The sequence below is a fragment of the Symphalangus syndactylus genome, chromosome 16, assembly GCF_028878055.3.
Source record: "Symphalangus syndactylus isolate Jambi chromosome 16, NHGRI_mSymSyn1-v2.1_pri, whole genome shotgun sequence".
Classification (NCBI taxonomy): domain Eukaryota; kingdom Metazoa; phylum Chordata; class Mammalia; order Primates; family Hylobatidae; genus Symphalangus; species Symphalangus syndactylus.
In genome coordinates this window covers 18536719-18564237 of record NC_072438.2, presented here as the reverse complement: position 1 = coordinate 18564237, position 27519 = coordinate 18536719, and the positions used below count along the sequence as shown (strand labels likewise).

Here is a 27519-nt window from a genome sequence, read left to right as displayed (position 1 = left end):
TCTGTCTCAGAGTCTGCTTCCTCAGGAGCCCAACCTGTGGCGGTTCCTGAGGAGATGGGACATGTGCTGAACATGAGGCAAAAAAAATTCAGCAGGATGGGGATAGAATAGGACTGGTCTCATAGGATTGTTAGGAGGATTAAATGGATTAATACGTTGTGAAATACAATGACCAGTTAGGTGAAAATCTTATGTAAATTTCTTGCAGTTCTGATTTTCATTATAATGATAGTGTTATACCTTATTATTATTATTCATGATGTTTGTGCCAAAAATCAAACTGTATAAGACCTTGAAAGAGAATTGTGGCTTAAGAGCAATTTTAGTGATTTCTCAGCAACCTGCAAGCTGACTCTGAGTGTATAGAATGAGAAGCTTCTGGAAAAATCAGAACTTAAGCTAAAAGTCCACTGAGAGAAGTGCAGTTTTACAACAGAAGAAATGGCAATTCTTTCTGTGCTAGTCAGACTGCACCTGCCATATTGGGTGTAGCCGGGAACATCTCTCTGAAAAGGTGAGAAATTAGAGGGGAATGACAAAGATGGGATGGAGATGTCTTTAACTCTTGGAGTAGGCTTCCTGTACTTACTCTCCACTGTTAACTTGCCGTGTCATCCATCTGGAAAATTCAACCCTTCACTGGTTGTCACCACCTAGTGAAAGCCTTCCTTGACTATACTATTACTTAAATATTTGACCAGCTTCTTCCTCCTTTTTCTTCTAGACCATGTGTACATTTTTTACCATTGTGCCTATTGCATTGCCCATGTTTAGATGTGAGTCTGATTCATTTTCTCATCTCTTGGGACAGATGAGATATTTAGTGCATGTCTTTCCTGCGGCTGCCATAACAAATTGCCACAAATGTAAACGTACTGGCTGAATCCAACAGAGATTTACTCTCACCGTTCTGGAGCCCAGAAGTCTGAAATCAAAGTTTAGGTAGGGCCGTGCTCCCTCCCAAGCCTCTAGGGGAGAGTTCTTTCCTGCCTCTTTCAGCATTTAGTGGCTCCAGGTGTTCTTTGATTTGTGACAGCGTCACTCCAATCTCTGCCATCTTCACGTGGGTCTTTTCTGCAGCCTCCTCATAGAAGAAGATCTTGCATTGTATTTAGAGCCCACTTTAACCCAAGATCATCTGATCTCAAGATCCTTAGCTTAGTTACATTGTTAAAGATGCTTTTTCCAGATAAGGTCACATGTACAGTTTTTGGGTAGACATACACCTTGGTACACGTCGTTAAACCCACATATCAATTCAGCTACACTGTATTGGCTTCTATTAGGTCTACATGAAAAATAATAAGGGTCTGCAGAAGACAGTTTCACAGGGGAAATTAGATAGGGACAAGGCAAGGAAAATGTGAAGGAGGACTAGATGGGTATCATTGACTGGTCATGCAGGAGGGAGATGCGGAAAGGGAAAAAGAAATCAAAGATCACTGCAAGGTGTTGGACCTGAAGGTACTGGAAGGGCGCTCAAGAAAAGAGTCTGGAGTGTGTGCGGCAATGTGCTCTGTTTCGGCAGAAGATAAAGTGATTGCAAGAACAATTATTTGGTTGGCCCACTGATGTTCTGTGCCTCAGTTTCTCTACAAGCCTATGGCACTTCCAGCTTTTCCAGGATGTGCTGAGTTCTTGGTGCAATCAATTAGCCTGTGTTGTTTCCCTGGAGGACACTTGACCAGAGTCTGTGACATGCAAATCCAGCAGCAGTTTAAAAAGCTTATGTGATTCATTTCACTAGGTGGGTGGGATCGGCTGAGTGGACAGGAAAGGCAGCTGGCCCCAAATGTTTGAGGCCTTGTAAAATGATGTGCGTCTACTTAGGAGACTAGTAAATGGTACTGTCCTCCCCAAGTGCGGTAGCCAGCTTGAGAACCTTGAGCATCTCCTTTCAAGGTCAGATCTCAATTCAATGCAAAACAAACAATTTTGCCCTATTATGCTTAACATTATTTAATAACATTTTTTGTGATATGTTGAGAGTTTATAAATCTTTCAGCATTGTATATTTTTTAAAAGTATCTTTAAAATCTGAACACTTAGGATTCAGATTTAGGGCAGGGAGACCCGGTAATGCTTGTTCTCTTTGTAAGTAGTTTATAAACAGGCTTTAACCACTTACTGTCTAGGTAGATGGCTCTTTATTTTCCAGCCTTGTTAATATTTTCCTTCAGTAATCCACTGTAGGAAGAATAGCTCCTCCTCCCCATTCTCCATTCTCCCCATCTGCTTTCCTTCTTGCTCGCGTGCCCCTTAGTTGCTTCCAGCTGGGCCTGCGCTGGCTTCCTCTGCAACATAGCTGACACACACTCTCCAGGAGACAGGCGAAATGATGCGTGCCCTGGTTCTACCCCCAACTAGCCTGGCCACCTGGAACTAAATCCTCTCCACTCTAGGGCCCCATTTCCTCATCTGTAGCATGGAGTTGAGAAGAATGCCTGCCTATTTGCTACTGAGGATTGCTACAAACATGAAATAAAAAGAGAGTTTGAGTTCAGCCCTCTTCTTGAAGTTAAAAAGGCCAAAGCTGATTATCTAGAAAGGTCAGAGGTAGCTCCCAGTCTTTTGGGTTCTTGAGGCACCTGGGAAGAAGTTGAGAAACTCTCAGACTCTATCCCATCCTCCTAAAATTGGCCTGGTTAAAGCCTTTTAGGCAAATGCTACGTGGGCTGTCAGAGCACAGAAATGACGCCGATAACCTAGAGACATGATGAAACTGAGAGCTCCTTCTCAGTGCAGGGATAGGCCAGAATTCCCCTGGTATCAGAGATTCAAAGGACTTTGTCCAATTAACTACATGGCTTGCTATTGTGTATGAACCCAGACTTGCAGGCCATTTATGTATTTGTATCGAGGTATCTATTTGTTATCTTACAAACATTCCTGCAAGCAGGCAGGGTCAGTTAACCAGTGTTCTAGGAGAGAAAAAGGTGCCCAGGCTACAACCTACCCTTGCAAGGCTCCAATGCAAGGGGACTCAGACATGTACATGCATAACGAATGCATGTACAGGGCATTTAACAATATTGTTTACTTGCTTATGGCCTAGCTCCCTAAATACACTAAAAGCTCCAGGAAGCAGCCTTCATCTGTTCTTTAAATACTATACCCTATTGCCTTCTGCATTGCCTGGTATGGAATAAATCCAATAACTATTTGTTGAGTAAATGAATGATCAGACTCATGAACAAACGAAATGAATGGCAATAGACAGGTATGCAAAAGTACCAGAGGGACTCAAAGCGGAAGCAGCAGGGAAGAATTCATAGGGAAGTAATATTTGAACTTGACCTTGAAGAATGAAAAGCATTTTGCCAGGCCCAGAGGAGGCAAAAAGAATAATTAGATCAATGATATGGGGGCATTAAGAAAAGAAAGGTCTGGCCCAGAGGCCACAGTGTGGGATGACCTGGCAGAGAGAGGGTAGCAGGAAATAAAGGAGCAACAGAAATGTGATTCAAGGCCACTGGGGCAGGAAACATAGCTATCGTGGTTAAGAGTTTGGGTTTTATCTTGCAGGAATAGAGAACTGATGAGGATTCTCAAGGAGGTGACCTGATAATATTCTGCTATTAATAATTACAAAGGTTCTTGCTGCAGTTTAGTGTATGGATTGGAACCCAGGAGGCCAGGAAAGCAGTTAGGGGTAGATGCTGGAAGTCAGCCTAGAGATACTGAAAGCAGAAGGAAGGCTGAATATATTAAACAGCTCATGAACGTGACAAAGAAGAGACAGAGTGAGGAGGCATTTGGGGAATCTGACTGTTAGGATTCAGTAACAGATTCGGATGATGGCAATGATACAGGGGGAGGGGTGGGAAGGCTCAAGGTTAGCACCCAGGCTACTGGTTTGGAAACCATGTGAGCAATGGAGCCTCTCACTAGGAAAAAGGCCTGTGTCTGCTGGGGAATAACCAATTAGAAAGATCCAGAAAATAGTTCAGTGTTCATGCCTGGAACTTAGTAGAGAAGTCAGAGTGCAGATGGAAATTTGTGAATTAAGCTGTATTTGGATAGAAAAAAAAAACAATGAATAATGAAATATGTGAAATAGTACAATAATGAAATTTTAAAATAAAAAATGGAAAAATGAAATTAATAATAATGAAATAAGCCATCATCTTTGTAGATGGTCAATTTACACAGTGACAAAATATACCCAAGCAACTCACAGATTTTTTAATTTATTATGTTCTGTTATATGGGATACAGGCAAATCCCAGATGAAGAGAGAGCCTCAAGTCATCATGAAGTATTTCCTGGACTTCTTTAGTTTTGTGTGTACATGTATGAGTGTCCACTCAGCTCCTCGGTGGACCAGGCACTGACCCAGGCCCTGGGGACACTAAGTCCTGCAAATCTCTGCTCTAGTGGAGATGGAAGTGCAACAGTCAGATGTGAACACAAGTTACCAGTTAAAACAAAAGTAAAATTAAAACTCAGGCAAGTGCTGTGAAGGAACGAGTCTGAGAGGTCGAGGAGGATTCTCTGAGGAAGTAGCACTTGAGCTGAGTTCGGAAGTAAGAGTTGCCGTTAATAAGAAGAAGGAAGACAAGGGCATCTGAAAAGAGGGAATGGTACCCGAAAGGGCCCCGTGGGAGGGAGCAGAGAAAGTCTAAGGACCACGAAGAGGCAAATTTGCCCCAAGTGGAACTGGGAGAACAAAGAGGGTAGCTGAGCTAAGGAGGCAGTTGTCAGGAGCATTTGTGGAGGAAAAAAATCACCAGTCAGTGTTTGATAGAGCTGATGAAATGCCTGCAAAAGAAAGGAAAATGTGGGAAACGAGGCTGATTAAATGAACTAGGAATGCATAACAATGATGCTTTATGACAGTGAATGTATTCAATGAATGTTAGCAAATTAATTCAATGAAAAATAAGTTAATCTCTTCACAGAAAGTGCCTTAGCAAAGTGCCTAAATGATATGGGAGCTCAATAAATATTACTTGAATCAGAGTTGCTATTGCTAAATAGTCTGTCTTCCCACGTTGGATAATGTTTGCTAGATTTTAATGAAATTCAACAAACATAGGAAAGCATCTGAGACATTGCCTGGCTCAAGGTTGCTGTCCCTCAAATTTCTTAACAGCCTCTCATCAACCATGTGACAAAAGTATGATATTCTTCATTTTACAGAGGAGACAGATACTGGCAGAGCTTAAGGACAGTACCAAGGTCACCCTGCTGCTGAGGGAGAGGCAGCCCACATCCTTGTCTTGAATGGGCACTTCTTCTGCCCCACACTACTGTTTCCTGTAAAATAAAGCTCTTACATTTAAAAAATTAAGTAATTGGATTGCTTTAAACACAAATTTTTTTTAACCCTAGTGGTAATGCAAAGAGAGATTCAGAATTATGTGTGAGACATAATTACTTAAATCTGACTGGGTGGTTGTTTCTATGAATGAATGCACTTAATTAATTTTTCCCCTAGCTTCTTGCTATTTCCCAGCTATAATTTATTTTCTTTCATCCCAGGGGCAATAGAAGGACAACTAAAGAAGGATCCAACGATTTGAAATTCCAGAACTTCAGTCTGCCAAAAAACAGGTCAGAATATTTACTTGTTTATCAATAGAGGAGTGAAAATTTTAATTCTGTAACAAATAAGCTGACCATCACACACACAGAAATTGTCAATGTGATGGAATGACCTGGAGTGACTTAGAGGTCAGACAGAGAGCAAGGTGCAGGAGAAGGGGCTTGGCCGGGGTTGAGCAGCCGGCAGGTGTGTGATACAAACCTAGGCTGAGAAGCCCCCACCTCCACAGCTCTGCAGGCCGGGCCTCTTTCCACCCACCCCTCCCAGGTCTCTAAACAACCCCAGAGAGAGCCAGTGATGGGGAGGCTTCTATTCCTCTGCCAGCGAATGATTTGAATGATGGATCACAGATCCGGGCACGAGTTTACCTTGGAGCCTCACAGCAAGCAGACAAGAGAGAGTCAAGTGCTTACATTCTTATTTCCTTTGTCCTTCGATTGAGAATAACATTTGCTGAGCAGTTATGGCATCAAAACTTGCATAGGCTACTGAAAATGCAGAGACAAAAGACAAAGTCTCTCCCTCAAGGAGCTCGCAGACTAGTCAAAAAGCTCAGAATCGTGTGCTAACTTGATCGAATTACTGACAAGAGACAAGACCTAAAGTCAAATCCAGCTCTATGCTGCCCAGCGCTGCCCAGCGCTGCCCAGCCGACTAAACCTGGGCCACATCCTCATGCGCAGAACCGTCTCTCTCATGCTCAGGCGGGACTCCCTGGCCAAGCCTTCCTGGGGTGGCTTCTGTTCCTAGAGGTACCCAAGGGTCCTCACAAGTTCTACCAATCCTCGAATCCCAATTCAAGTCCATCCATCAAACATCCTTCAATCCCTACTTTGTGCCAGACACTATAAGCAGTCTTGGAATTCTAAAATGTTCCGGAATAAATAGTTATCCTAAGCAGAGTGAATGAATGCTGGTAAGATGATAGAATACTTGAGGTGTTTTGCAAAACCACTTTGCGTAGAGGGAAATTTGTGGCTTTCTCGGACTTCTTTAATGTTTCCATTAAATACATTTGAATAATGCATTTTAAGTCCGTTTTCCTTATTTCTTGACAATAGCAAGAGATGGGAGATGGAAGGTTTAGAAGCCCTCTTTCAAATGGAGAGGGTTGAAGCAATTACAAACATCAAAGTAATATTTACAGTTACATTTGGAGGAAAAAAAGACAGAGAGAGAGGAGCAGTGCTTTTTTCTGAAGCAAATTATTTCAGAATGTGTCATAGCATGCTCAAGATATATTAAAAAGAGCAACAGATGATGTTTTTGCAACCTGTTCCAAACTATTTATAAACCTAAATTTAAAAAAAAAACTATAGACATACAAATCTCTATACCACTGCATATTTTATAATGAATGCATTATATGAATATAAACTACTATTTGAGATATATAAATCAACTAAAAATGTCTGAAAACTACAAATTTGTGTCTACCATCTTCCTTTAACTATTAAACCAATGTATTTACTCCTGTAAAAATTATAATTATCAATATCTGATGATAAAGTAAGGAAGAAGCTACTTATGGGCAGCATTGCAGTGTAGAATGAGTCCATTGGATCAGGATTTCAATCTCAGCTGAGCTGCTTATTAGTTGTGTGGCCCCAGGCAAGCCTCTTTTTCCATTCCAACACCTCCTGTGTTTTTAGAAGTGATATTTGAAGTCGGGCGTAGTGGCTCACGCCTGTAATCCCAGCACTTTGGGAGGCTGAGGCGGGCGGATCACCTGAGGTCAGGAGATCGAGACCCCGAACTCCATGCACCAGCACATCTGGCTATTTTTGTATTTTTAGTAGAAACCCCGTCTCTACTAAAAATACAAAATTAGCCAGATGTGGTGGTGCATGCCTGTAATCCGAGCTACTTGGGTGGCTGAGGCAGGAGAATCGCTTGAACTTGGGAGGCGGAGGTTGCGGTGAGTCAAGATCGAGACATTGCACTCCAGCCTGGGCAACAAGAGTGAAACTCCGTCTCAAGAAGTAAAAAAAAAAAAAAAAAAAAGACATGGTATTTGAAGAAGTAGACTCTCTTGTTCACTGTTGAATTTCTTGAACCTTCCTGTGTCCGCAGAATAAATGGATGACCTCTGAGGTGTGCTGGGAATAGAGTATGTTCTCATTAAATAACGTGGGCTAATAGTCACTGAGTGCTCACTATGTGCTAGATGCTGTTCTAAGAGCTAATAGGTAACCCTCACTGGATCCCAACAATTACACTCTTATTAATCTCATTTTTACATGAAAGAAGAATGCAGCCCAGAGAGGGTGACTAACTTCCCTCGAGGCTCAGTGGCTAGTTGCGATATGGTAAATGGCAGCTGTAATTATTATTACTAATATCAACAACCCTGGTGCTCCCCATCACTGCCCTCATGCTAGGTTGAGTGTAGGAGTTAACTCTCCTGCAGGCCCCCACAGCCCAACCACCCCAAGGTCAAAAGTGCCTTGATCTCCTGGTAATAAAGTAAAACACCAGGCTGCGTGCTGGGCCCCACTTGGATGATACAGCCCTGGAGGATCTCCATGTAAAATACAGATCACATCCCCATTCATTATCCATGATCTGTCTGCAATATTGAGATGAATGTGTTTTACAACATCTCACTAAATCCCCAACATCCACTTTTATTTTGTACTGTTTCCTCATGTCCATAGTGAAAGAAAAACGCCAACTGATGTTTGTCAATTAAATCCAAACTCCACTCAGTAACTGAGCACCTGATATGCACCAGAACCTTGGCATTCAGTCTTCACCATAATGCTCTGAAGTAGGCATTCCTATTCCCATTTACAGATAGGGAAAAATAGTCTGAGGGAGGTTATATGTTTTTGTCACAGTCCCAGTAGAAAGTGGTATCAGTTGGATTTGAATTCAGAGTCTAGCTTCAAGTCAAGTGGCATTTCTGGGTTTTTGTTTTGGTTTGGTTTGGTTTGGTTTTTTCTGAGATGGAGTTTCACTCTTGCTGCCCAGGCTGGAGTGCAATCGCGCGATCTCAGCTCACCGCAACCTCCGCTTCCTGGGTTCTAACAATCCTCCTGCCTCAGCCCCCCTACTGAGTAGCTGGGATTACAAGCATGTGCCACTATGTCCAGCTAATTTTGAATTTTTAGTAGAGATGGGGTTTCTCCAAGTTGGTCAGGTTGGTCTCGAACTCCCAACCTCTGGTGATCTGCCTGCCTTGGCCTCCCAAAGTGCTGGGATTACAGGTGTGGGCCATCATGCCCAGCCCTGGGTTCTAAGTGATCAAAAACTTTCTTATGTATATGTATATATATGTATATGTATATTCTTATTTATACGTATATGTCAGCATATACATATGAATGTAGATTTCTATTCTGATGAGTCACTAATCTGCTCCTGTCAAGTCTCCCCACCATGAGGAAGGGGCATGTGCCCAGCCCTTCTGGAAAGCACAGCCACATCTCTAACAGTGAGGCCTGGTAGCTACGGCTCCTAGAGCATGGGCCTGGGGCCAGCAGCTTCAGCATCATCTGGGAACTTAGCAATGCTGATTCCCAGATTCTGGCCAACTGCACCAGAAGGACACGTGCTGGAGCCCAGGCACCCGTGTTGAAATAAGCCCTCCCTGTGGGTGCCAATGCTTGCTCAAGTTAGAGAACCTCGGATGGAAGCATGGTTACCAGGAGTGCAAGCTTCCAAGTGGAGTGAGAGGCCCCTGGGCTTGAATTCCGCTCTGCCCCTACTCGCTAAGTGACAGTGAGTGGGGTGGAGGGAGGAAGATGGAAGGCAGAGGATGGGGGGAGATTGGAGAAACGGTGGGTGCAGGTGCTGTTTCCCCACTGGGGAAATGTCTGACCCCTTACATTAACCTCCTTAAGTTCTCTTTGTCAGGCACTAGAAAAATCAAAGATGAACGAGGCATACTCCCGGACACCAGCATGCTCAGTATCTGGTGGGAAGCAGAAGAGTGGATGTGGAACTGTAAAGTATATACATAACAGATCATAAGTCTGTGTCATGCACCATGGCAGACACAGATGCAGGCCCTAGGGAACAGAAGGGACACAGGATCAACCAGGGAGCTGAAGGGCTTGCCAAGTCCTCTGTCTGCTGAGCAGTGGCACCAAGATTCTAATCCACATCTTCACTTTCCAAGCACTAGTTTCCTTTCCATCCTTTACTCTTGACAGCAATGCTAGGAACAGTGTCACCACACTATCCACATTCAGACCCTTCCCATTCGTCACCTTATTGGCTATGGAGTTCTTCCTTTCTGCCACTAGCACCTGCAGCAATAGTTAGATCCAGTGGGACAAAATGCAGGCAGCCATAATTTCTCAGGGCCCATGAGGCCCAGTCGTCATCCCTTGGAGACTGGAGTCCTCTTTTTGTTTTTCTGGGTTGTTTTGTTTTGTTTTCAGACTGAGTCTCATGCTACCACCCAGCCTGGAGTGCAATGGTGCTATCTCAGCTCACTGCAACCTCCACTTCCCAGGTTCAAGCGATTCTTGTGCCTCAGCCTCCTGAGTAGCTGGAATTACAGGCACCCGCCACCACGCCCAACAAGTTTTGTATTTTTAGTAGAGACGGGGTTTCACCATGTTAGCTAGGCTGGTCTCGAACACCTGACCTCCAGTGATCCACCCGCCTCAGCCTCCCATAGAGCTGGGAATCACAGGCATGAGCCACGGCGCCCCGCCTGGAGTCCTCTTCTATTCCGTGAACTAAGAGGCCCGCTATCGGGCCCCTTCAGCCAGGCAAGCCCAGGAGCCTGCTGGCCACAACAGCTGCCCACTCTCCTGACTGCTCTGGTCTGCCCCGCCTGCCCTGAGCCTCTGCAGCACTGAGAGAGCCATAAGGGTCACAGTGAGAACACTGTGGCCCACCTCACCGTGCAGAAGGCGGAGTGCCGCCCTGAAAGGTCTCACAAGCAGAGAGCTTTGTGACAGATCCTAGGTTCTTTCACAGAGGATGCAGGGAAGAAAATGTGTTGCTCCACTGGCTTTCCGGGGTTGTCCCCAAAGGGTTTCTACAGTGTAGATGCTCAAGCTGGGCGCTATGGCTCACGCCTGTAATCCCAGCACTTTGAGAGGCTGAGATGGGCGGATCATTTGAGGTCAGGAGTTCCAGACCAGCCTGGCCAACATGGTGAAACCTGATCTCTACTAAAAATACAAAAATTAGCCAGGCATGGTAGTGGGTGCCTGTAATCCAAGCTACAAGGGAGGCTGAGGCAGGAGAATCGCTTGAACTCAGGAGGTGGAGGTTGCAGTGAGCTGAGATCACCTCACTGCACTCCAACCTGGGCGATAGAGTGAGACTCTGCCTCAAAAGAAACTAACAAACTAACAAACAAACAAATAAATAAATAAATAACAGAGTAGATGCTCAAGAAACATTGGCTGATGGGGGAGGAGGAAGAAGGGAGAATCAAGGCAGAACCCTAGGGTCTTATGTTGTGGATAACCCTAGGACGCTGTTGATCTATAGTATACCGAGAGCCTCCTATGATGCCTGGCACTTACTAGATACTTAAATAGACGTGAAAAAGAAACTTTCATAGGGAGAGAAGGATGGAGAGAGGAGGAAGACAGAGACCAAGCGGGGGAGTTGGCAGGGGGTAGGGGGGCGCTGAGAGAGTGGATGAAGGGATTTCAGGAGTGGCTCTGCCCACTAGAGGAATGTCTGAGCTAAAACAGGTCCGACAAATCATCCTGCTACTCTACTTGTCTGCTGCAGAACCCATCAGAATGTCAAATATTTTTGTTTTTGTTTTTTAATATGCATTGGGAGCACTGATCGCTTATAGGAACAGGACTATAGCTTATACAGACCTGTTTTCTGCCCTTAAAGAACTTAAAGTCTAATTGAGGAAAGGAAAAAAACACAAGTAAGGTTTTACAATATGAGATTTAAATAATAAATTAATAATTATGTGTCATCTTCTGGGTTTGCTAAATGCATGATTCGAGCAAGAAGTGCCACAGGTTCTCAGGGGAGGGAGGAGACCAGACAGGCCCCGGCAGGGCAGATTCTCAGGAGGTGGGAGCCTCACTCGGCCAAGAGGGTCTTGCGGGTATGAGCTTGATGAGAGTTGTGAGTGGCACTAAACACTTCCAGTGTTTTCCCCAGGTCCCCTTCAGGGAATTGCATGCCCCAAATATTTCTTATACAAATAAAATGGGTAAGAGGAGAATTCTTGAAACCAATAGGGAATGCCTTCTAGAAAGAATGAACCCATGGATTCACTTATTTAAAATGAGCCTTGAAAAAAATAAAAAATAAATAAAAAATAAAAATGAGCCTTGGCCTGATTCCACCTCGGAGTGAATTTCATCTGGATTGAGAGAGGCTCTCCAAGCTCTAATCTTGAAAATGTACAACCGATTTCAGGGGAATTTAAGTGGCACTTGTGCACACATGTGGAGTAGTTTCCTACTACGTGCTGGGCACTCCATTGGCCTTGCTGGGATAGGACAGGTCCAGGTATAGACCCAGACATGATCTGCAGTGTATCTCTGGCCCGTCTCACTTGGGGATGCCCTCTTTTGTATACTTCCCTCTGCATGTGCCTGTGGCATTCATTCACTCACATATTCACTCACTCTTACCCACTCAGCACCACGTTGGTGTGCACAGCTTCAGGCATTGTATTAGGCACCAGGCCTCCCTTTTAGGAGCTACACGTTCAGGGTAGGCAGTCTGAGAATTCCAGTGGCATTCTGTTCTAGTTACGTTAGTGTGAGTTCCGTTACATTGGTACCGGGAATGTGCCCAGGTAAGGAGAAGGGGGCATTGGTGGCCACAAGGGAAACAAGATAAACAGTCTGTCCAGGCCATCACTACCTATTCCCTAGAATATTATAGAGTCCACTCCTCTCTCAAATCAATGCTGTGTGTTCCTATGTTACCTCTGTGAGACACAGTTCTAAGCATCCTTTACTCTTGCAAACCTCCACACGACCTCTAGGATGGCACAGGCTTTGCTCATTCATCCCTCCAGATTCCCTACTCTCTGAGCACACTGTGCATTTCCAAACCATAGTCCCCACAGCTCCATGATGCAAATGCTCCACCTTTGAGTGGTGGAGAGATGTGTCATCAGACAGGCTCGGTGGGACTCCCATGGGGGCTAACCTCAGCTAATCCATCTGCAAAATTAAAGGGTTCGTTTATGGTGTTTAATGTCCCTTTTGGCACTAGTGATATTTTACAATGGCCCTAAAATTGAGATAAAGATGCTTTCCACCAAGAATTGCTATGAGGTTTGAGTGAAATCATTTTTGGACAGTGCTCAGTTCCAGACAGTGCAGACATTCAACTAGAGGGAAGAAGGTGATGAATGCAGAAAGTTTCCATCCTTCCTTGCTTTTATCTAGATTATATTTAAAATGAGTATCTCTTAGAAGTACAAATTGTCTTTCAAAAATTAGAGAATCTTATTCTAGAGTAGCCTTCTAATTTCAGGGGATGAACTTAAAATGAGATGTGGAGCTGAGCCAGTTAATTTCAGAGGTTTGAGAGAGAGAGAAGGCTGGCAGTGTGATATCACCCTGATCATTTCCCAAGGGTTTTGCTGCTGAATTCTGGACTAATAATCAGTGCCTGGGGAGACCCAAAGGACCGCATACCCTACTCAAGAGCGCAAAGAAAGATTCATCTCTATATCAGGAGCTTGACCCTGGAGACAGAACCAAATCCCTCTCTATGGGACTGGAATAACACACCATCCAAACTGTTCCCATGGATAAGTAGAAGGCAAGCACGCCCTGTCTACTTCATCAGAGCCAGTTCTGCTGGGCAGCAGGAGAGAGAAGTGGAAGAGGGGGAGGAGTTTACTTTAGTAGCCTTTAAAAATTAAAGATTATTGTATGTATTAAATTATTTAAAAGTATTACAAATTAAAAATAATTCAGAATTTAAAAATCTGTATTTGTAATGAGCTTTAAATATTAAAAACCATAGACCTCCAAAGGTCAGCCTTGTTCATTTCCTGTGCCATGCACTTTCTTGTCACAGTGTTGACACCTGCTTATACACACCGGAAATAGAGAGGAAGGAAAAATTGCTTTCTTTAGGCCCAGATGTGGAGGGGAGCAGAGATAGGGAAGGCAGAAGTGTGGCTGCCAAGTTATAACACCATCCAGCTGTGGCCCGCTTGCACGTGGCCGTATTATGGATGCTGTTGACAAAAGGCAGCCGGGGTGCATCCTTGTAATTCCCTGGCAAGAGGCAGCTTGCTAACACATGGGCCTTGCTTGAGCACAGATAGAGTAAATCAAATCTCCACGAAGTTTACTACCAGTTCCTTTCATTAATCACCCTGGGCTGCCAAGTCGCAGAGTGTTAACACAGGAGTCCTTTCAGATAGCTCATCCATTGCTTGTGTCAAGACAATGTCCACAATCCATCTAGAAAAAACTATGGTGTTCAGGCCACCTCCCCTGGTCCCCTCCCTCCCAGACCCTAGGCGGCTGGTCCCAGCCTTCCTCTTTTCCCTCCCTGCTTTGTTTCTGCAGCTCTCTGGCTCACAGCAGCAGGCTCAGCTGGAATAACAACACCATTCCCTGTTTTGCTGATGCTTCCTGTGCTAATTCACTTGGCTTGCATTGACGCACGGAGAGCCCCAGGGTGCATAATCCCGGAGGATGTGACATATGAATGAGCACCGTTACTCTGGGGCCCCACTGAGAGGCAGAGTGGATCAGCTAAGCCACTTTCAGACAGCTTTGACAATTGGGAGGAAGCTCCCAGACAAGAGAACTCTGTGGTCTACTATGTTGCTGCTATAGGCTTGTAAATAAGAAGGGATTTGGAGGGAATCAGACAAATCCCAGCCCTGCCGATTGCTTGTGCCACTTCAGGCAAGTTGCTGAACTCGTCTAAGTTTTAGTTGCAGTCTGTGAAGTAGAACTGGAAATGCCTAACAGCCTAAGTCTATGCCTTCAACGTACCCATCACCTCGGAAAGTTTCCTCCCACCCTCTTTACTTATTATTATGATTAAGTGTGTGTATGTCAAGAACAATTAATATGAGATTTACTCTCTCAGCAAAAATTCAATTATATGATATAGTACCATTAGGTGTGGGCACTATGCTGTCCAGTATATCTTGAGGACCTATTTATCTTGTCTAACCAAAGCTTTGTACCCTTTGACTAATATCTCCTCATTTTCTCCTCCACCCAGCCCTTGGCAACCCACCCTTCTACTCTGCCTCTATGAGTTTGACTATTTTAGATGTATCATAAAAGTAGTATCATGTAATACTTGCCCATTCACAAGTATATACTTATATCCAACCTCATCAGGTTGTACACATTAACTATGTACAGCTTTTTGCATGTTAAAAAAATTAGGTAAATAGGAACATTCTAAGAATTGTGAAAGTGAATGTAAATGGGTTGAAGAGACCAGTAAAAAAAAAAAAAATGTCTACCAGCCAGAGTTGAACCTATCTCAGTGCCCAAACAGGTGCTCATGAATACGGGTTATTTTATTTTCTGTTCGGTGCCACTCTTTTTGGATGTCAGAAGACTTCAGTTCTGCCTCCAAGTGTCTGAGACTGGGAACAGCCCTCTAGCCACCCTAGGCCCCAGTTCTCCCATTTAAAAAACTAACAAACTGGACAACATTATGTCCAACATGCTTTTTAGTGCTAGTTTGTCTTTGATTCTAAAATCCAGGTAAGGCCAGGGTTGGAAGATAACAAGAACCCTAATTTAGAAGTCAAAGTTCCTTCTGGAATCTCAGGAACAGTTTGCCTTTTCTTCGAAATCCCCGAGCTCAGATTTGCATGCCGCCTGTGTTGGATGCCCTGCCTTCGATCAACGGGATGGCTTGCCCTGCTTACATTAAGCTCACCGTACACAATCAGAAAAACATATCATTTCCACTTCCCATGTCATGAGTTGCAAGTCCTGGGAGCCTTTTGAGGCCTTAATCAAAGACCAAGATATCAGAGAAGAGGCCATATGTTTAAAGTGTCAAGAGAGAGCACTCAGGCCCCCGATAAATGATTTGCGCTCACCAGCTGATTTACTGTTAATTTCTGCGGAACCTGCGGCAGCTTGAAAGGGCGCCAACTGTTAACCACAAGGGCTCTGAGGTCGCAGCTGCACGGTGCCTCCTAAGCAGGACTTGCCATTTCCTATAGGCCTGGGGTAGGCGAGACGGTAGGGACCAGGGAGGCAGATAGGCTGGTGTCAAATCCCTCACTCTTAGAGGCTCTGTGGATTGGGCAAATTGTAGAGCCCTCTGAATACCCCATTTCCTATTCTGTAAATTTGAGGCGATAACAGCGAGCCCACAGGTTATTTCATTTTGGGGTTTAAAATGGTGAATAGAAGGCAGTAAGGTACGCTGAAGTCAGACTCAACTTGTAGACCGTGGTCTCCTGGTTACAAACATCTTACTGCTTCACTATTCTGTGCTCAACGTCCCAGACACCGAAGAGACCTCATAAATATTTACACCTGGCATGTGTTGCGATGTTCAATTAATTGCTCCTGTGACGCACTTTGAGTGCCTTGGAGGAAAGGTGTAATGCAAAGGCCTGGGATTATTAAAGGCACAAACAAGTCAGCTCACGGAAGTAGCATCCTCGGGAGCCTTCCACTGCCTCGGGCTTTTTCAAAGCATTGCCCAAAACCTAGGGAAAAAGTGTCTCCAAAGGGATCCCATCCAATGGTTGGATTGTGGCTGTGCAAAGACCTTGTCAGAAAATGAGGCCAGGCGCAGTGGCTCATACCTGTAATTCCAGCACTTTGGGAGGCTGACGCGGGTGGATCACCTGAGGTCAGGAGTTCAAGACCAGCCTGGCCAACATGGTGAAACCTTGTCTCTACTAAAAATACAAGAAATTATCCCAGTGTGGTGGTGCATGCCTGTAGTCCCAGTTACTTGTGAGGCAGAGGCAGGAGAATGGCTTGCACGTGGGAGGCGGAGGTTGCAGTGAGCCAAGATTGCTCCATTGCACTCTAGCCTGGGCAACAGAGCGAGACTCTGTCTCGAAAAAAAAAAAAAAAAAAAATGGGCAAAGACAGGTACAGATAACTTACCAAAGAAGACACATAAATGGCCCAAAACCTTTAGAGAAAAAAGAAATTCAATCTCACTAGTCATCAAGGAAGTGAAATGGGTAAAATGAGGAATCAAGTGCCATGTAGGCAAAGTGGTTATAAGGTATGGATTTAATGGTGGTGAAATACAGTGAGACGAGCACTTCACATTCCATGCATAAGAATATCAATTAATATAAATTGGCACAGCTCATCCAGAAAGCTACTGAGTAATATGCAACAAAGGGCCCAGAGTGTTCACATTATTTGTCCCCTTCATAGTGCTTGATAACATCTCTCTATAGAAAGATTCAAGCCGGGTGCGGTGGCTCAAGCCTGTAATCCCAGCACTGTGGGAGGCCAAGGCGGGTGGATCACAAGGTCAGATCGAGACCATCCTGGCCAATATGGTGAAACCCTGTCTCTACTAAAAATACAAAAATTAGCCGGGTGTGGTGGTGTGCACCTGTAATCCCAGCTACTCAGGAGGCTGAGGCAGGAGAATTGCTTGAACCCGGGAGGCGAGATCATACCACCGCACTCCAGCCTGGCGACAGAGACTCTGTCTCAAAAAAAAAAAAAAAAAAGAAAGAAAGATTCAGAGATGAGGTTTAAAATGCTAAATACTCACGGCAACATCATTTTACATAGTTAGGACTAGCAAGAACCTAAATGCCCCTTCAAAATATCATGTAGATTGAGGTCCTCAACCCCTGGGCCACAAACCAGTACTGGTCTGTGGCATGTTAGGAACTGGGCCGCACAGCAGGAGGTGGGCAGTGGACACGCAAGCATTATCGCCTGAGCTTCGCCTCCCGTCAGATCAGCAGCGGCATTAGATTCTCATAGGAGCACAAACCCTACCATGAACTGCACATGGGAGTGATCTAGGTTCACGCTCTTTGTGAGAATCCTACTAACACGTGATGATCTGAGGAAGAACAATTTCTTCCCTTCATCCCGAAGCCATCCCCCACCCCCGTCTGTGGAAATACCAGGAAACTGGTCCCTGATGCCAAAATGGTTGAGGACCACTGACGTAGATAATCAATACCTTGTTTTTGAATAACATTTGAAGATATAGAATATATTTGTAACATTAAAATCCTACACGTTCTTTGATATTATTATTTTTTCAAGAGATCTTGCTATGTTGCCCAGGGTGGATGTGAACTCCTGGGCTCAAGTGATCCTCCCGCCCCAGCTTCCTGAGGAGCTGGGACTACAGGTGTGTGCCACCATGCTGGGCTCTTTTATATTTATACTGAAGAAAGAGAAACTTCAGCTGAATGAAATTTAAAGGAGCTTAATTGGCCAATGAATGGTTTGAGAATCAGGTGGCCTTCCCAGCCAGAGGAGGCTGAGACTCCAGTGCAGCCACGTGGTGAAAGAAGGTTTATGGACAGAAAAAGGAAAGTGATATATAGAAAATGGAAGTGAGGTACAGAAACAGCCGGATTGGTTACAGCTCGGCGTTTGCCTGATTTGAACACAGTTCGAACAGTTGGCTACATTTGGTTGGCCAAAACTCGATTGCCACAACTATAGGCTACCGTCTGTTTATAGTTCATGATGTATAGAGAAACATTTAGGCAGAACTCAAAATACGTAAGGAGGCAGCTTTAGGCTAAGCTTGATTTAACACTACCTATATGTGTTTAAATGTATGCATACATCTTCAGGTATGTATACAGCTATGTACATGAGAATAACCAACATATCACTTGTGGTGTCAATTTTTATTTTCTTCTACATGCCATTTTCCAGAAAATAGAAATATGTACAATATTTCTATATATAATAGAATAATATGTGACTTCAGGTCTGCAATAGTACATACATAAAGTAGCTTCAGAGGCTGACTTGTACAATGACGTTTGATGACTGTTCCCATGCGGGGGGTCAGTGGAGGGGGAGCAATGGACACTTAACTTGGTTCTCTTTTCTGCCCTAGGTCATGGCCTCACCTCAATAGTGCCACAGGTGAGTCGGGGCTCTCTGTCACCTAAGTGGTGGGAATGTCAGCATGGGTCTGTTGGGCTGTTATATCCATTCCTTTTTGTTTTTATTTCAATAAAACTATGGCTTATTTGAAATGACATTAGCTATTAATGCCATTCCTTCCAGTTGCCCCAGGGTACAGCCTGATCTGTGACTCTCGCAAGCTTTAGAAGCTGGCTGGCTGGATGGGAATCCTGGCTCTCTACTTAGCTGTGCAGCTTTGCATGAAGCACAGATCTTTCTGAGCCTGAGTTCCTTCATCTGGGCAATGGGTATAAGTCTACCTCAGTGCCAGTCTTATGGTGACTCACTAACATTCATTCAACTAAATTCCATATAATTGGTTACCTCAAAAACATGGGTGGAAAGAATGAATGGTTCAAAAGCCACCTTTGATGCTTCTCCTGTATCTCTCTTCATAGCCTATTTTCTGGTACTACACACTTAACAGGAGCCCATTAAAGTTTGAGTAAAAGTATGTAGTATTCATCGGGGAGGGTTATTATTTCAGGGAAAGTCCCACAGAACTTCCCTAGAAAGCTGGTGTCTAGATAGAATGACTGGAATGAGGCAGAAAAACAGAGATGTTGTCCAGAGGAAGCACGCAAAGAAGCAATGGAGTCATGAGGAGATACATAATCAGCAAAGGCATTTGAAAGTTTCACTATAGAGCATGTTGGAGTATATAACCAGCACTCAGCATGTCCCACCCAGCAGCCAGGAGAACTGGGCAAAAGCAAAAGTGAAAGTGGGAAATATGAGTTCACATAGGGAAAGAGCACCCAGCCTTAATCCCTCTACAGAAAAAGTTTTCATTCAACTTCCCAGTCAGGCCTAACCAAGGTTGTGTTCTCTCAAGGCAGATGATACCAAATTGTGTTGGGGTCTTTAGTATCAAATGCACCTCTCCATCTACCTGCACCTCTCACCCCTCCCATCCTGCACTGGTATCCTGGAGGGTAGAGAATATTCTAAGGGGGTGGTACCTAGGAATGAAGTGGCTTGTCTGATGTGCTTGGTGACTGGTGAATCATAAAGCACACAGGTAAAATAGAGTGGCCATCTCCAATTACCTGTACCCTCTTCCTCCCATCTTGCTCCCCACCTTGGTTAAGGCAGACAGAAATGGGCAGATGGGCACTCCGTTTCCTTAACAGCAATCTAGAGACATTAGCAGGAAAAAAAAACAAATCAAAACCCCACAGAAGTCCATTGATAGAAAGTCGCCCAGGCCTGCTCATACACACTCGAACCTACACCTTATCAGAAACACTTAGCAGCAAATTATGACATTCCCAGTCTGTTTAAAATAACAGCCCAGACCAGGCACGGTGACTCACGCCTGTAATCCCAGCACTTTGGGAGGCCAAGGCAGGCAGATCACGAGGTCAGGAGTTTGAGACCAGCCTGGCCAATATGGTGAAACACCATCTCTACTAAAAATACAAAAATTAGCTGGGCATGATGGTGGGCACTTGTAGTCCCAGCTACTCGGGAGGCTGAGGCAGGAGAATCACTTGAACCTGGGAGGCGGAGGTTGCAGGAAGCCAAGATCACCCCACTGCCCTCCAGTCTGGGCGCTCTGAGTGACAGAGCGAGACTCTGTCTCAAAAAAGAAAAAAAAAAAAGAGAGAGAAAGAAATAACAGCCCAGCAGATCTTTGCATACTTATGAATCAGCCTAGGCATACTTATGAACCACTACAAACGTGTACCAAAGAATAGCAGACCTGATCTAATTAAGATATGCGTGAGGATTTACAAAAAAGACTGTGAGCCACAGTGTTTTGATAACATTCCCAGATACTTCAGGTTGTTTCTGATTTCTGACGGTGGGATCATTTGAAAACAGGGGAGGGCGTTCATGTGAGAAAATACTAGGGAGCCGTTAAAATGATGATGTTGAAGCAATTCATTGCCGTGGATATGTTGATAGGATGTGATTTTGTGAAAAGGCAGGGAAAAAATAGTGTACATGGAGTGATTGCATATTTCTAAACTATATATCTATGATGTGTGGTGTGTGTGATTATGTGTGTGTCTGTGTATGTGTATGAGTGACTTGACTATAATCAAATATTTGTATATTTGGATTATTTGTGGTAACAGTATAGTAATTTTTATTTCCTTCTTTTTTGCATATCTGTGTCTTATAACTTTCTACAGTAGCATATGATTTTGTATGCTAAAAACAATCTATCAAAAAATATTCTTTAGGAAACTATTCCAAGCCTGGAGAAGACAAAGACATGTTCAAACTGGGACAGTCTGTCAAGGTCAATACCTTCTCGGAGGCTGATACCCAGAGAACAGTGCAATGCTTTCCATAAAATAAACTCAAGAGTTTTTCTCCTTCCCCTAAATAAAGAATGAAACTGGAAAAGATGGCCCTATTTAGAAAGCGGGTCCTTCTGTCTTAAGCCTCCACGTATAATGAAAACATTGATGAAGATAGATATTAGCTGATTTGATTTAAAAGACAAGAAATTTCATTTTGTCCAGGAAAATATTACTTTTAAGTTTTTCTAAGGAAAGCAGTCTTCAAGGTTGATTTTTTCCTACTTGTGAAAGAAAAATTAATAAGGATTTTAGGACAAGAGGGAGACAGGCACGTATAGAATATGTGAGCATCCAATGCCCCCTGCTGGCTGTTTCCAGATGCTGCAATGCCTGTATTAATTTAGCAATTAATTTAGCAGAGGCTGGCATCCTCCTGGTTCTCTCCCCAGGGTGTTGGGAATATTCGTGAACAGAAACAAATAAAAAACTTGACAGTTGAATCTCTGGGAAAAGCCAGGATTTCAAATCATCCCAAGATTGGTAAACTCAAGGATTAACATTGTCTCAAAATTCAATTACAATAGTTAAAAATCACAACTGTTAAAAATGAATATTTTCAAGCCCATGTTAGGGTTTACGGTCTTTGGCAGGCATATAGTAAGGCCAGGGAATCCCTACTCTTAAGAAGATAATTCCAATTCAAGTAGTTCTGGGCCATTCTTTAGAATTGCTGACCGAGGGTTAAAAAGAGAGAGAGAGAAGAAAACTATCCAGACTGTTCCCACCAAGAAGCTGTTCTCAATTCTCTAGACAACAAATGTCTCTATTATTTCATTTGAATTTCTCAGGGCACTCAAGGAATGGGATAGGAGGCAGCTGCCTTCCCTATCACCATTCACCCACTCACCCATCCATTCATTCAACCAATTTGTGGTAGGTCCATATAACCAGCTTTGGGCATAGATTAAAAAAAAAAATTAAAGGTCCTGGGGACTCAGGTAGTCTGAGATTGTATTAGTGTATTTTGCATATGAGGAAATTAAGAACTAGAGAACAGAAGTAAACTTCCAAGGGCCACCTAGTGAGAACATTATGCCTGTTCTTCAAACCCTCATTAAATGTTTCCTGTGTAGCTATTTCTGTGAGTTTGGACTATTTGTGGCTTCGAATTATTAGCTCATAATCTTCAGATCAAAGAACTGTTGTTCAGTGAATAAACTGAAATGCCCAGAGAGCTAGATGACTGAGTCTCTCTCTCTCCTCTCTCTTTATATATGTGTATATGTGTGTATGTATATGTATATACACATATATATACATACACAGTCATGTGTCACATACTAATGGGGACATATTCTGGAAAATACATCGTTAGGTGATTTCAACATTGTATGTACGTCATAGAATGTACTTACACAAACCTAGATTGTGTAACCTACTACTCACCTAGGCCATATAGCATGATCTATTGCACCTAGGTTACAAACAAAACATCCTGTACAGGATGTTGCTGTGCTGAATATTGTAGGCAGTTATAACACAATGGCAAGAATTTATGTATCTAAACATAGAAAAGGTACAGCAGAAATACAACATAAAAGATAAAAGGGGCACACCCCTGTAGGACACTTACCATAAAGGGAGCTTGAGGACTGGAAATTTCTCTGGATGAGTTAATGAATGAGTGGTGAGTGAATGCGAAGGCTTGATCGTCACTGTAAACCCATGTTGACATTAGAATCTCTACACTTAGGCTACATTAAATTGATAGAACTGTATTTTTTCTTCAATAATAGATTAACCTTAGGTTACCATAACCTTTACAATTATAAATGTTTAAAGTTTTGTGATTTTTGACTCTTTCCTAATAAGATTTATCTTAAGCACAAACGCATAGTACCATTTTACAGAGATATTTCCCTTCTGCATGTCCTTATTCCAGAACGATTTTTTCTGTTTTTAATTTTTTAATTTTTTATTTTTTATTTTTACTTTTTAAATGTTTTTGCCAAAAACTAAGACACAAATGCATGCATTAGCCTAGACCTGCGGAGCGTCAGGATCATCAATATCACCACCTTCCGCCTCCACATCTTGTCCCACTGGAAGATCTTCAGGGGCAATAACACATATGGAGCTGTCATCTCCTAGGATAACAATGACTTCTGGAATCCCTCCGAAAGGGCCTGCCGGAGACTGTCTTACAGTTAACTTTTTCTAATAAGTAGAAGGATGCTTTAAAATAACAATAAAAAGTATGATATAGTAAACACACAAACCAGTGTTATAGTTATTTTATCATTATGAAGTATTACATACTGTACATAATTGTATGTGCTAGACTTTCATATGACTGGCAGCACAGTGAGCTTGTTTACACCAATGTCACCGCCACAAGCACATGAGTCATGCATTGTGCTATGATGTTATAATGGCTACAACATCATTAGGTAATGATACGGATCCGATCAGTGGAGGAACACCAGGGTCCTTAGTCTTGTGCCGAACTGGATAAAACGACATGGACACATCTGGATTGGTTTTAAGCAGTAGAGAGTTTAATACGAAAGAAAGAAGGAAGCAAGAAAAAAACAGCTCCCCCATACAGAGACGGAGGGGGATTTGAACAAAGGCAAAACCCCCGTGTGGCAGAAAAGTGGTTGCTTATAGGAGGAGGCTGGAGGAGGTGGTGCCTGATTTGCATAGGGCTTAGGGGATTGGTTTGACCAGGCATGTCATTCATGTAGCCTGTGAAAAAACTGGCCCTCCTACCCTAGCCTTTTAATATGCAAATGTAAGGCACCATGATGTTCTACACACGTGGGGATACGTGGGGCTGGCCACGTTGCCAGGCACCTGTGGGGACAAGGGCAAGAAGAAGAGAGTGGGAATCACCAAGTTTGGGTGGACCCAGTTTCTAATGGCTGGCATTTCCATATCAAAGTTTGCTAGCTGGCTCTAAGAGCCCAGGCTTTCCTGCTAGACAAGAAGCATTTCTGGAGCTGCTTTAAAAGAAACAAAACTTTCCAAGGACCCCTTTTCCTCTCCATTTGCCTAAAATAATTTATTAATAACTCCTATAACAGTAATAGGAATTTTTCCGCTCCATTATATTCTTACGAGACCATGGTCATATATGTGGTTCATCATTGACCAAAATATGGTTATATGGCATGTAAATGTATATATATATTATTTTCTACATCTATCTCTCTCTCTCTCATTCCCCTCTTCCTTCCTCTGTTCTTCTTCTTCCCAATTATAGTCAAAACTCATTGACTCTCATAATCCTTTACTCAGAGGTCATGAAAAGGAATGCAAGAAAGTAGATTTCTCCCTTTCCCCACAGATAGGGATCGATGCCAAACTGAAGATTTTCTGGTTTGGAACCTGCCAGGGGAAAGGGCGAGGACTACCCTATTTCTCACTACACTGGGGTAGGATCAGCTTGATGCCCTCTGTCCCCAAATACTGTATGGTTCCTAAAAGACAAAAACTGTGAAAGGCAGCACAGTATAGAGGAAAGAAAGTGCATGGGGCTGTCAATCCAGACCCCAGAGTTTGAACCCTGGTTCTCTTACACCACCACAAAGTCTTAGGACCTGAGGATGAGGAAAAAGGAAAGACATCCACATACATGGAGTCCCCAGTTTGTGCCTGGCACTTCATAAACTTATCTAATTTAGCTTCACAGTACTGATCTTATTATTCTGACTGTATAGATAAGGTAAACCAGCCAGGCGCAGTGGCACACACCTGTAATCCCAGTAATTTGGGAGGCTGAGGCGGGTGGATCACTTGAGGTTAGCAGTTCAAGACCAGCCTAGTCAACATGGTAAAACCCCATCTTTACTAAAAATACAAAAATTAGCCAGGTGTGGTGGTGCACACATGTAATATCAGCTACTCAGGAGGCTGAGAGGCAGGAGAATCGCTTGAACTCACGAGGCAGAGATTGCAGTGAACCAAGACTGTGCCACTACACTCCAGCCTGGCTGACAGAGTGAAACTCCATCTCAAAAAAAAAAAAAAAGAAAGAAAGAAAAAAAAAGATAAGATAAGCCAAGTCCAAAACAAGTCAGAAAGTGTGGAAAGACATCAGCAAAGTAGAACTCTAATCCATAACAATGCACTTGTTGGTGTTATGTGCCAAATGATTTTGGTCTCAGTATTTGTTTAAATCTTATAATAAGGGGACACCCAGATGACGGTGGCCACTGAATCCCTGTGCCTCACAGCTGAAGGGGATCCCAGCTTGCAGAGCCCTTGTGAAGAATCAGCAGGTGGATATCAACAGAGTCGAATGCTGAAAAAGCCACACATTTTGCTTAAAAATGAGCACTAAAAAATGAACAAGTTCTCAATATAGATCTGAAAGCAGTGCTAACGACCTGGGTTGAGTGAGAAGGATTTGGTTGTGATGTTAAACTTGAAAAGACAAACACACAACACAGCATCTTGTTACTGGGCACTGAGCCAAGAAGTTACCCTCTGGGAATTATGAGTTGATTTCTCACCTAAATTCCATGGACCAAAACTTCTCAACAGCCATTTGGGGGTAGGTAGTATTATTCCCATTCTACAAGTTAACCCTAGTTAACTGAGGCTTATGGGTAATTGGGTTTGCCTGAGGTCACATGGCTCAAGAGTGACAGGGCCAGGATTTAAACCTAAAACTTCTCGACTCAGCTCCCATGAAATACATGTTGCCTTCCTCGTGCCTTTGATCAGCTGCTCTGCTATGTTACTGCCAAACACTAACCTCCATAAGGAGATAAAACATCAAAGGCTGCAAGGCACTTAAAAAAATTCGTGGGGCTTATGCACGATAGATGTTTATTTATTTACTTATTTTTCTTATGTAAGTCAAGTCCCAAGGTAAGCAGTCCAAGGCTCTTTGGCAGCTCTGCTCCTGGAAGTCCTCAGAGACCCTGTTCTTCCTGCCTTCTTGCTCCCTCCCTTGTATTGGCCTTAATCTTACAGCCTAAAATCGTGATGTCTCTACTCCAGGCAACAGGATGGAGAAAGAAAAGAAAAAGGAGAAATAAAAAGTGCATAAAAACTTCAGGAAGTATCCTGGAAATTCTGACTTGATTTTCCACCTAGATTCCATTGACCAAAGCTTGGACTTATGGCCATGCATAGCTAGAAGGAAGACATGTAACTCCGACCGTGTGCCCAGCTAACAGCAAGGGGTTCTGGTACCTGAGAAGACAGAGAAAATAGGTATGGGGAGACACACAAGTGTCTCTGCCACAGAGTAGTTAGTGACAGGTAGCTGGGACTCACAGACCCCTCAATTTTCAACACATATTCTTAAGTCCAGCTGGCAACCTGCAGATTTGGAGCCAACCCTGATCTTTGCCACACCTCTCCTTCCCTTCTCCACTCCCCTGAGTCTTCTCTTGAAACTGAAATGAAACCAGAAGCTGGTTTTGCTTGGGGAAACTGTCTGGCTTGAGAATGTCTAAGCAACCTGCTAACTGACTTGCTTTCCTAGGGAAATAGAAAGTGCTGAACCCCTGCAGGCTTCCTATTTTTATTTCTCTTCTCATGCAAGACAAGCATATTCTCACCATGGGACCCACTGGGAATTCTTCCAGTTCAGGATTTCCTTTGAATGTGAATATCCCATGGCAACAGCATTTGAAGGTCCACTGGCTACCCTGTCCCTGCAAAGCCACTAAATGGGGGCATAGATGAAGGCACCGGCCCTGCACCTCCAGAGATTTGAGCTCCCAGAGTGTTTCTAAATGAAAATAATCTGAGAGTCTCTATTTACCTAATGGCTTATCTTCCTTTGGAAGGGAATTGGAGCTTCTAGTTTAGTGGTTCTAAAACTTCAGGGTGAATAAATGTCACCAGAGGAGCTGAAGGGAAAAAGCAGACTGATTCCATTGGTTTGCTCTGGGGCTCAGGTTTTGCCTCATTTCCTTTTTTCAGCTCCCAAGGTGAGTCTGATGCAAATGGTCAGGGAACCTCAGCTGGATGGGTATTGGCCAAGTGCCTCTGTCATCCTTGGCTGGGCCTCTGCAGACACGAGAAGAGCTGTTCAAGGGACAGCCACAGGGCTGGAGTAATTGCCTTCTGCCTATCAGGAGGCTCTCCTGGGCTTTACAATGTGTATATCCATCTTCACTTCCCTCCTAAAAATAACTTTCAAAGGGACATTGTTTCTTGCAAAAAGATGTTTCCTTGAGGGAAACACAGAAGTCAGTTGTTCTCTGGAGCTCTCTGGTGTCTGTGGGTGATGGATGACCTTCCACACATCCATGCAACATGACCATAACTCTCCCGGGATGCAGATGTGAAATCTACTGAGCAACTCCCTTTCTCTTTTTAGAAAATGGCCCTAGGAAGCCAATCTATCTTTCAGGTCCAGGAAGACGTGAAGGCCTGGAAAGGTTTGGGTGAGCCATTTTGGTGAGGATCTGGGTCCACGAGGGGAAGTGTAAAGCTCTGTTCATTCAGCGTGGGAGGAGGAAGGTTCTGTTGCTGCTTCCTGGTTCTGACATGTTCCTGCTGTACCACATGCTATATTTGACAACCGACTATTGATTGATTGTGCATTCACCATATGCCCGTCTCTGCTACACATGCGTTGCAGGAGCCATCAGGAGCCTGAAGTCTTGCCACTGCCTGGGGGAAGGCAGGTACCACAGTC

General features: G+C 43.7%; 1 protein-coding gene across 4 annotated transcripts in view; it reads left to right on the top strand.

Moving 5' to 3' along the window:
• Positions 1–27519, top strand: part of CLNK (cytokine dependent hematopoietic cell linker) — a 195326-nt gene that overhangs the window by 78668 nt on the left and 89139 nt on the right. For all 4 annotated transcript variants that reach the window (XM_063619396.1, XM_063619397.1, XM_063619395.1 and 1 more), the window contains 2 exons: positions 5485–5556; positions 18530–18558. In XM_063619396.1, the coding sequence (XP_063475466.1) occupies positions 5485–5556; positions 18530–18558 (101 nt within the window). The remainder of the gene's footprint in view (positions 1–5484; positions 5557–18529; positions 18559–27519) is intronic.